We start from the raw sequence: 11,494 nt of genomic DNA on the forward strand, positions 1-11,494 counted from the left end.
ACTTGACACTGACTGACACAAGTGGCTCTGGCTTGTTGCTGACAAGCCAATTTGTTAAAACTCGTGTCGTAGCCATGTCTGGACAGTCGTCGGGCTGCGGGTTTCTAATGTCGGTTGTTGTCCACGGAGACTCGACTTTGAACGAGCAGGAAAAGGAGCTCAACCAACGGCTCCGACGGCTCTATCCGGCCGTTAACGAAAGCGAGACCGCGCTCCCCCGGTCCTGGAGCCCGAAGGACAAGTTCAGCTACATTGGGCTTTCTCAGAACAATCTCCGTGTACACTACAAAGGTATGACCCAAAAGACACACTCATGTTTTTAGCACTTTATATTGCCCAACGCTAGCTTAGCTTTGACGTTTAGCTAGCGGATCGGAGCCAGCTGCTGCTGTTGTTGCTAAAAACAAAGTAGGCTAGTGGCTTCATCAACAACAAGACAGAGGACATCTTGCAACCCGACCAGCTGGTGTATGCACACAAAATTGACCTGCTAGCATGTTAGCTTTCCTGCTGTTCGTCAGCAAAAGGAACTGTCACCATGCAGCTTTCACGGTGGATAATCTGTCATGATATCTTTTGAAATATAGCAAATAATGGGATCCACCCATAAACAGTAAAGTATCTATATGTCGGGCTGGTTAGGGTCGGTGTGAGTCACACTCACGGACCGTGTAACATTAGCCAAAATGGACATGAGCTAGATGCTAAACAGTCCTTTCTGCTAAGCTAATATAACATCGTTCCTATACTGTTGTTGTACAAAGAAGTTAAATACCAATCATGACGATGCATTAACACGCATGTAAAAGAGAATTTGGCACAAAGGGGAAAACTGACTAATTATGTTTATAGATGAGAAAATATGCATTTACTGTGACAAAAACAGTATATAGATGAGATTTTGCCTATTTCTCCATTGTAGTGGTTTTACACACATGTAAAACTGTTGGGAATAAATAACTACAAGGTGTGTAATATAATTTAGGTAATGTAGTGCCGATGATATCGGTGCCCTATTATTGGGGGGGGGTTATAATCACAATTATGATCACAAGCAATGATTATTTAGCATGATTACTCTGACTTTTGGAGAGATGTTGCATTTATGGAAGTTAAAATAAACTGAAACAAATCAACAGTGAAAGCCAGTGAAACTCATCCAATAATACTTTTCCAGTAAACCTTTTGAATTGACCTTTAAAAAAAATAAATATAAAAAAGCTATATTCAAATGTTGGCCGAGTGAGGAGCAAAAGTGCGCTTGTCATTGAGAACTCAAGACCAAAAAATGAGTTTACTTGCAAAATGTAACATGTAACAAACAATTTTATTTCTCGATTTAAATTGTTTTTGTCATCCTTGGGAGCCGAAATCACAATAACAATGTGATTAATTGCACTTCCCTAGTAAACAGTTAAGTGGTTGACAGTGTCCGGATATCTTCTTTCTCTGGGGTGAAACCAGTTTTTGTGTTAGTCTGGATTTTAATTGACCGTCTGACGCATAAACCAGAGGGGTCAGAACAGACGGGGGTCCAAGGTGGGATGGATCATTCGGTATGTTGGCTGCTCTACCGAGGCAGCAAACACAGAATAGGCCCTCCCAAAAAAGGGCAGTTAGCAAATGTTGCATGATTAGGTAATCAAGTGACAGGGAATACACAGTGTTGAACATCACGATCAGTCTAAGTTACTCAGAAGGATCGGTAGGCTTCCAGGGAAGCGGTTATTGACGACATGACGGGTAATGGTAGTTCTTTGGTGCCTATGGTTTAAAATTAAAGTGACATTCAGGTTAGCATGTAGCTACTTAGCAAAGCTATCAAGGCTTTTTTATGCCGGCCTACATGAAAAGGCTAGAGTAAAAAAAAAGAAACCCTGTTTCCTGAGTGTGTTCTACTATTCCGGGTCTAACTGGTGTCTGAGTACGCACACTCTTCCTTGTTACAACTAGAATATTCTCCTTCTATACAACATTCACCTGGATATCTCATAGCAGGTATGCAGAGGTTGTGTCATTTTATCACTGTACACTTTTACATGTGGACACAAGTTTCACAGCAGTTTTAACCCTCATGTTGTCCTATATCAATGTTCTTTTTAATTCCCCAAAATAACATGATTGATTCCACCCAACGCTCTTTGCCAAGTACACATCTCTACTTTCATTCATTTTGAGGCGTCTTATTTGATTTTATAGCATTGTAAAACAAATGGAAGTGTTTTTGAAATAGTATTGAGTAAAAGTTGACATATTCCAGTCTGTGATTATCATCAACACCCATTCCTTTAATTTTAGTCTAAATAATTCCTAATTTCTGCTTTTCTAACTCAAACATTAGGAATTATTTCATATAAATGAGGTTTATTGACCATAAATTCCCAAAAAACTGTAAATCTAAAGTTAGTAAGTTAGTGTTAGGTAGTGTTGAAACGTCAAAACAGTGACTAACATTGAAAGAAAGTGTTAAAAGGGACAAAAACATATGAAAAACGTAAAAACATGAATAAAAAGCGTTGATTTTGCCAGGAAGACAACACAATTGTTAAGCTGGAGATGTAAAGCCATCTGTCATCGCCAATGGCTTTTTGGAATTGAGTTTATTCTGATTCACAAGGTCCCGATTTGATTACATTTTCAATTACAGTCCAATTGGGTTAGGGGAAGTTTAGGGGGCAGGATTTACTCCTTTCTTGGTTTCTTTGTAAATTGAGTATCTTTTATTTACATTTGTGTAGATTAAACGAAACGTGAAAGTCAATTTTAACCCTTAACACTGAAAATAATAGTGTACCAACCTTAGTTTTGAGTCCAGGGGGGGGGGGGGGATTGTGTTTCTTGTTTTTTTACTCACCTGTATCATGAAATCCATCTGTCACCAAAACACATGACAAATGGGGGTGGAATTTTCTAGATTGTAAAGTGTGGTAGGTATTCCTAAACAAAACGGGTAACCAGCTGTCATTTAAACATGTTATGAAATGAGAGATGCCTTTTCGGTGATTCGAGTCTGTTCGGTGTTCTGTGTCGTCGTCCTTCCGTAGTGGTCCAGAGGGGCCCAAAGGGGCCGCCGGCCTTCATTTTGGCCGACTTGACATGCTCAGTCAGAAGGCGGGCTCTGCCGGCAGACCAATCTGATTGATGGGGTGCGAACCCGGAAACGAGGAGCGAGATGAGCTATGTAAAGTCTCTCAAAATCTGCCGAAAATCTTTTTAAACTGACCTTTTGTTGATCTGATATTAAGACGCATTCAGAAACTGTAAATGGAGGTTTGTACGATTCGGGGCATACAACTAGCGGACTTTTAAATCATTGTAAATTACAACAGTAGTTTGGTGGATAGCTTACGACCTTAAATAACATAACCTTAAATATGACTGTTCTTATATAGTGCTTTTCTAATATTAACAACTACTCAAAGTGCTTTTACACAGTACAGGAACCATTCGCACACATCCACACGCTGTGGCCGCCGTACAAGGCGCCACCTGCTCATCCGATGAACTTGCCCAAGGACACTTCGACATTAGACTGCAGGGCCAGGGATCGAACCACCAACCTTCCGATTGGCCGGCGACCGCTCTAGCCACTGAGCACACACACCGTTGTCCCTGCACGGCCTATTCCTCACTTTAAATGTTTTCAGAAACACCTTTTTGGTGTGTAAGATATGAGATCGTATTCAGAGCGAGCCGCCATGACGGTCTGGCTTTGATTTGCCGAAGATTGTGGTCATCGTAGCGTTGACCAAACTATATTTATATCCATGGTAATTAACAAATGTCTTGTTTCTACACGAAAACAATGAGTTTAAATGAGGTTGCGTGTTCATCGCCACAGGGCTCAGTTACTTAGACTTCCAAGTAAATAAAGCAAAGCACAAAGCTAGCTCACATTTAGTAAATCATTACATCAGTGCTACACTTGACATTTACTCAGTGTTTCCCTAGTTATGATGACATCCAAAACTTTTTAGATGATCACATGTTGAAATAACTTCAACTGCTAAGCAACCCCTTTTTATAATGTAAACATTTCTGATATCTGACTCCCTCGTGATACCCATGGCCTTTCTGCACTATAGCTGCTAGAGCTAACGTTAGCTTCAACACTTGAAAGCATGAGCTGCGTCACAGAACACCAGGAGCTCCAGATAAGACTGAAACCATCTTGTGTCTAGGGGAAGTCACAAAAATGGCATCTAGTGAAATAGCATCACTAAGCCTAGTTCTTGTTTTTTTTTAATTTATTTTAAAGCATTTTAAAGTGAACTGTAAAACCCATGTCATGTGGAAATTTGTACAGGACGTAAAGTTAGCAATTACACAACATACAACTAATATAAATTTACCTGAATAAAGTTGGGTACAAGCACTAATTTGCCTTCAGGTTGTAAACGCTTTCATGGTATTCTGATCCAACGTGACAGCAACTTTGAGATTAGGATCTTCTCAGGCTAGTAAAAATCTACGACAGAATCATAAAGATGAGCAGGAAGCTCATTGGACAACCCCAGACCTCACAACTATATTTCATTAACCCTTGTGTTGCTTCACCTTCGGGACCCTCTCGTGTCCCTGGGGTCAAACCCGGGACTTATTTGGGGTTTTAAAAACAATTCTGACATAAAATGTTCCTTCATAATCTATTTACAAATATTGTCTTTATCTCAATTTCCAACAGCTGAGATAACATCTATGTTTAGGGAATGCATCAGTCTCTACTAGCACACTATTAAACATGGAAGTGGGGTTTGTTTTTTGTCATAAGGTTATAATTCATGTTAAAAATTCACTATGGAAAAAACATAAGTGTCATATCCAGAATAATGTTCTGAGTCAGGAATACATGTTTATCACAGGAAATGAGGTAAGAGCGTTGATTTTTCAGGTAGAAAACATGGAACTTGGACCATTTTTCGTCTTGTTAAAATTTGAAATGGGTCATTTTGACCTGAATACCAAACAAGGGTCAACAGGCCATCAGGAGAAGTTAACGCATCATATCGGACCCCACCCATAATCTCAGTAACCAGTACAGTCTGTTACCTTCAGGGAGGAGACTCCGCGCCCCCCCCCCCCCCAACGATCCAAACGAGCCGATTTCACCTTTTTGCCAGCATTCATAAGCACCCCCCATCTATCAATTAGGGTTTAACGATTTTCAAATATAATCCAATTTCTTTTCTCAAAAAGATAGCATTTTAAAATTCGATATATATATATATATATATATATATATTGTTTTTATTATTATCTTCTTTTCTTCTTTTAGCTCTTTTGTCTTCTCTATTATTCAGCAAAAAACAGCAATAAATCACTGTATAAAATGAACAACACAAGATTAGATAGATTACACAAACTGGTCTTTCCTGGAGACCAGGCCTGTATGTGATGCATAAGTTCATATATGCATGAATTTATTTTATATACTGTATATGACATCTTTTACTTAACTACTTCAACCACAGTAGTATAATGAGCACTGACCAAGCCTGGTGGAAACAACCATTCATGTGAAAGTCAGAAACTTAAATGCAAATTATATAAACAAATCACACCTCACATAAAAAAACACCTCAAGACACGTCTCTTTAGAAGAGCTTTTAACTAGCAATATGGTTTAGTATTTTACGTGTTGCTGTTTTATTTGTTTTTACTGTAAAGCCCTTTGTGACCCTTCTTGTCTGTGAAAGGTGCGTTATGAACAAAGTTTACTTACTACTAATAAAACGTAGAAACAGCGCAACCAAGCTGCTGTGAACGCTCCCTGGACGTCATAGCGTCAGCGGGCCAAGTTGATGCTTTCTCTGCAGACTGCAGAACTGATGCTTTCTATTGAAGTGAATCAAAATGGAAGATGACTACCAATTATTAGTCTTTCATCAGCTTAAGTAGCTGTAGAAAAGCTTCTGTCTTCACACTCATTTCTATGACTTATCCCCTGCGTGTGTGCGTGTGTGTGCGTGTGTGTGCGTGTGTGCGTGTGTGTGTGCGTGCGTGCGTGCGTGCCCTTTTCTATCCCTTTTTGTCATTCATAGAGTTATCTGGTATATATATATACACACACACCCCGTTGACCTTGTGTCTCTGTTTTACCCTTACCTTAAGGTCACGGCAAAACCCCTAAAGATGCAGCGTCTGTACGCGCCACTCACCCCATCCCAGCAGCCTGCGGGGTCTACTATTTCGAGGTGAAGATCATCAGCAAAGGCCGAGATGGGTAAGGACACAGATCAAAGCAAAACATTTCCACGGCAACTGGATTCACAACTCTTTCAGCTTGCGTCAGTGTTTTTAATCAAAGGATAGCAGTGTCTCTCTGAAAATGAAACTTGCTATGTCACAACTTGCTTGCTGTATGCATGCTCATCTGCCATTGTGGTAATGCTGACATGCTACACATAAATGTGTTGTGGTCCCCCATCCGTCCAGCTATTTCTTTGAGGATGTTAACGGAGAATTGAAGCTGTAACTGTTGATGTAGATTATTTATTGACTTATAATTATGGAATATGTTGACAGTATTTATCAAGAAGTTATGACTGGTGGCTGGTCTCTTACTCTTTCCCCTTTTTTAAATTTTAATTTTAACGCATCCAAAATAAACTCAGTTTTCTGTTCCACAGGTACATGGGCATCGGCCTCTCAGCTCAGGGTGTAAACATGAACAGACTCCCAGGTAAGATGACACTTTGTGTGTGTTTGTCGTCTGTGTTCATTGCCGCTGGTTTTGGGTGTGGTGACGAGGATTTGTCTGCATGTTTCTACTCTATATTCTACCGGAGATCTTTTCTGTGGGTGTCATTTTGTCTGAATTGTCTGGTAGAGATTGGCCTTGGATGGACTCATAGTGAATGGGAGTTAAAAAGAAACTATTCATTTCAATAAGTTGCATGTTATGAGTTATCTGATTGCATATGCATGTTTTTTTTTTTTTTTTTTTTTTTTTAATTGTTGGAGCAGCAGATATACAGAGTTTCTACACGTGTGAAAAGCCTAGAGAGGTCAGGAAAATAAATGTGGTTGTTCCATTCAGAAAACTGGGACCACGTTCCTAATATGTGCATTTGGTACTCGAACAAACAAACAGCGTTTCCATAGATTCAAGAATTTCAGTTGCAGTCTAAAGCTTGGGACCGTCTACAAACTACAACACAGAAAAGAGATAAAACTAAAATAGGTAGGCTATCAATTTAATGATGAAGTAAGGTAGTGTCTCCAAACTTACATCAAATTCAACTTGTCTCCTGCTAGTTGTACTTATTAACTTTAGTTTACAGTTATTTTTGGTATATATGGTCATCAATAAACCTCATTTATAGGAAATTGCCTAATGTTTGAGTTAGAAAAGCAGAAATGGTGGGAAAATGTGGTCTTGAGTTGCTTTAAGAAGGCAAAAAAAAAATAGCAGAGACGATCCTCTACCATGTTAAAATAGACAAACTTGGATTTAACCAAGAAAGGCAGAGTTTAACACTTCTAAAAAAAACAGTCAGTATGTAAAAGATTTCTGCAGCTACGTTGGCGGCTACTGCTAGTTGGCTGATGTCAGCTCTGCGCACCACAGAGGATATCAGGTCAACCAGAAGCCCCGGCACCCCTTCACCAGTCTGAGACCAGGACCCGCCCAGGAGCTCTAGTCCCTTTTCAAACAAAGATAACAGACAACACAGAGCAAACTGCAGAGTCTCGGCTAATGAAAACTCACCACTTGTGAGGAGCTGATGCCCAACTGCGTTAGCGTTGAGCGCTTTCCTCCGGTGATGAATGTGGCCATTGCGGGACTAACTCTGCAGCTCAGCAGACCCTCACAGGGTCCTGGCTCTCGGGTTTCTAAAGTTAAAGCGGGCCTGAGGCCGACCATGCTTTTAATAATAATAGTAACGTTTTTATATATATATATAATTTATTTTTTTAACTTAGAATTACATTTAGAGCACAAACCCAAATGGAAAATTCCAACAATTTAGAAGCAACACTTTGACTCTGTTTAAACTGGTCTTTAGAAAACTCAATAGGGGAAGTGGGACGAGTGTAGTTCCCTGTAGAGGATCCCGGGACATAACGGTCTGCAGCTCCCGGTGTCGGGATCACATCGGACGGTGCGTTCACTTGAACCTCGCCAGCCTTGTGGTGCATTTTAAGTGATTGGAAAAACACTTTTTCCATCTGGTGCTTGTTTTTGTCATTAACCAGCAATGAACTGGTGAAATAAGTCATTGTTATATGTTAATCTTATTGCATTATTTTATATTTATATATGTTATAAATATATATTTTAATTTAGTCACTGGCTCCGTTTTAAAAGCACCGGTATCAGAAATACCCAAACAATATCCAACCAGTATTTATTTAATTTAAAAAAAAATTTTTTTTTGCCTCTCTTGTTTATCACAGATACCTAAAGACTCTGGCTCTAATGTGGTTTTACTGCATGTGCTTCCGTGCGTGTGTGTGTGTGTTTTTTATTTTAGGTGTAGTCTATGAGAATGAGAGTAGAATGAACCATCTGTGTTATTTTTTTTGTTTTTTTACACCTTTCTGCTGCCTGCACAGCGCTCTTATTCTGACACTTGACATCCCTCAGGTTGGGACAAGCACTCATACGGTTACCACGGAGACGACGGCCACTCCTTCTGCTCGTCCGGCACCGGGCAACCCTACGGACCCACGTTTACAACGGGTGACGTGATTGGCTGCTGTGTTAACCTCATCAACAACACCTGCTTCTACACAAAGAATGGCCACAGCTTGGGTAAGAAACACAGAAACCAATTGCACAACAATGCTTAAATTCTATTGAGTGCGCCTGTTTGTTACCCTGTGGGTAAGTATTGTCAACAAAAGGTAATAATTTGTGCTACTTAATACTGAAACTTTCTATGGCTGAATGTCCGTCTGAGGGGTATAGACCTTCTTCACAGCAGACATTTCGACTTGTCATGGTAGGAAAAGCACAGCTGAAATTGAGCACCTTAACGACGGCTCAGTGTCCCAGTGAGCTGTTTCAGCGAGTCAGCATGCACAACACCAGGGCCTCTCCATCGTCAATGGTTTTGTCGATTTTAAGAAATGAAATAGAAGTAATAGAAGTAATTATCATTACTTTCTTTCTGGGGATTTTTCTGCCCTTTTGCTAAATATGTAGGTTGTTTCTTATCCGTACAATCACTGACTGAAACATTTTGTGGGCGCTTCTTTGGGTTTTCAGCCATGCCTAGTGGAAAAACACTCACAGCCGTACTGAAACATAGAGCGTTTTGTGGAGCTATTCGCTTTGTATCAACTCATTTGGCAAAGGCTTGAATGTAATACGCGTTCATTAACATATAACCGTAGCACACTATCGGCCCTATCTTGTACCCGGCGTGGCGCAAAGTGTGTATTTTAAGACCAACGCAGTTGTTAATTCCCCGCGCCCACGTCATTTAAACAGCAAATGCACCTGCACCCATGGTCGTGCTGGTCTTACATGGAGGTGTGTTCAGGTGCATTCTGGGCCTATTGCTATCTCACGGCAGCAGAAAGTCTCACTCGTCAACAAACATCTGGTCTAAAGTCAGTTGCGCAGCACTTCATTGAATTTTAACATTAGTAAAATAGTCCTAGGCTCGTGCACAGGTGCACATACACACTATACTTGTTACACACACACACACAGGGCAGCGCAGCAGCACACACACATGCAAAAGATTACAGCTAAAAATATGATGGTGCAAATCCTCCATAATAGTGATGCACCAAGGTACAAACGTGCCTGGCTGTTAAAGGGAATGGGAGATGTCACTTATTGGTTGATTGCATGTTGAGCCCAGAACACACCTGATTAATGAAGACGATAAGTCCAACTCTTTTGAACCATGCGCCAAGTTCACAGATCCTTGCTCTGCCGGCAGTCTAGCAAAAGTGGATTTGGACTTAAACGCACCTGTGCCAGGCGCTCCACACCGTGCACTCAGATTGTCAAAATAAGAAAGACCCTTCAGCTTAAAACTTAGGGTTAGTTGAAGAAAACCTGCAAACAAGCAGCCCCTTAGGTTCACGGAGTATGTTGCCATAATAAGTCTCAGGGTGGAGCTGAACTGGTTTTGTGAAACCGTTAAACTCAGACTCTGAGTCAGCTGAGTTTGTATTAAACCTGCTTTCTGAAACGCCCCTCTGCTCTGTAAATCACTTCTCCTGTAGAGGAGCGGAAATCACAGCCAAAAAGGGAGAAATTCACCTTTTATTGTTGGTTTCATTACAGCTATTTTTACATTAATTTGTCAAAACCTTTTTTTTTTTTTCCTATCAGCCAATACAGCAGTAAGGTCAGAGTTGTATGATTGGCAGAGCAGGCGGACACACTGAGCCAGACAGCAGCTAGCACACAACACAAGAGCCACAGAGTCTGAACAATGACCCTGTCTAGCTTTCTAGGTCTTCTTCTAATCTAAAACAAGCAACAATCATAAACACACTTCTTGTTCTGCACCTTAACTTATTGAAAGAGCCACCAGACATGCATTCACCAGGAGAAAAAATGCACTGCTAATGTCTGTTTGTAAGCTAGTTAGCTGCTCAGCTTCAAATGTATCATGTAAATGTCACTTTGTGATGTTAGATGCTGTTGTGGTCCTTTACTCTTCAATATGCTGTCACTACCTGATGTGAGTTGAGTGCAGATGTGAGTTGCGCATGCGTCACTTTGCGACAATGACAGATTTCACGCAGATCAGTTTTTTCTGTTAGCCACAGAATAATGAGATACATTACATAACATGGAGTAAGGCATAACATTTACACGGCATGGTCAGTTCAGGATTAGATGCTGAAGTAGCCTACAAGATCCTGCCAATAAGGGACTTCTGTAATGTCAACACAATAAAAATGGACCTACATGACGACGTTTGTTCACTGCTGGCTACAAGCTAGCAATCAAACACAAGGTTGTCAAGTTCAATGGAGTTTTGAGCTAACGTTAGCAATCAAACAACCATTGATAGCTAAAATGTTTTTGAAATGATTCTGTTGTTTTGTAAGGAGAAATTTCATATTTATTATTTCGTGGATTTCACAAATTTCCGTATGACACAGGCGCTCTCTGTCACTTGAATGGCACTTTGAGCTAACATTAGCAATCATTCTTAAAATCTCAGCATGCACCAACTCACATCTGCACGTGACTCACATTGGGTAGTGACAATACAACCGCTGGCTTAAAGCTACGGTGCAGTTTGGTTCACTTTTTCTATCGCTTCCTACCAACACTTAAACACAGGCACTCTCCTTTCCCTGCAACATTTCTCATAGGTTTTCTTTTGTTTTTTAAAGAAACCCTTAGCAATACACTTAAAAAAACATGCTATTTTTAAGTGCAAAATGGATGACTTAATGTGGCTTTTGTTATGAAAACTGGCTCTTGTTTACATGACATTAAAAACAATTTTACAGCAGAAAGATGATAGTAAGCAGATTACCTCAGCATGTGTAAACACTGATTTAGGCCTCC

General features: G+C 40.3%; 1 protein-coding gene across 2 annotated transcripts in view; it reads left to right on the forward strand.

Annotated features, from left to right (window-relative positions):
* The window catches only part of ranbp9 (RAN binding protein 9), a 25,888-nt gene continuing 14,394 nt past the window's right edge, over positions 1-11,494 (forward strand). For both annotated transcript variants that reach the window (XM_034888537.1, XM_034888538.1), the window contains exons 1-4: positions 1-291; positions 6,112-6,223; positions 6,630-6,682; positions 8,591-8,758. In XM_034888537.1, the coding sequence (XP_034744428.1) occupies positions 75-291; positions 6,112-6,223; positions 6,630-6,682; positions 8,591-8,758 (550 nt within the window). In that variant the 5' untranslated portion in view covers positions 1-74. The remainder of the gene's footprint in view (positions 292-6,111; positions 6,224-6,629; positions 6,683-8,590; positions 8,759-11,494) is intronic.

This window comes from Etheostoma cragini, chromosome 12 (genome assembly GCF_013103735.1).
Source record: "Etheostoma cragini isolate CJK2018 chromosome 12, CSU_Ecrag_1.0, whole genome shotgun sequence".
Taxonomy (NCBI): Eukaryota; Metazoa; Chordata; class Actinopteri; order Perciformes; family Percidae; genus Etheostoma; species Etheostoma cragini.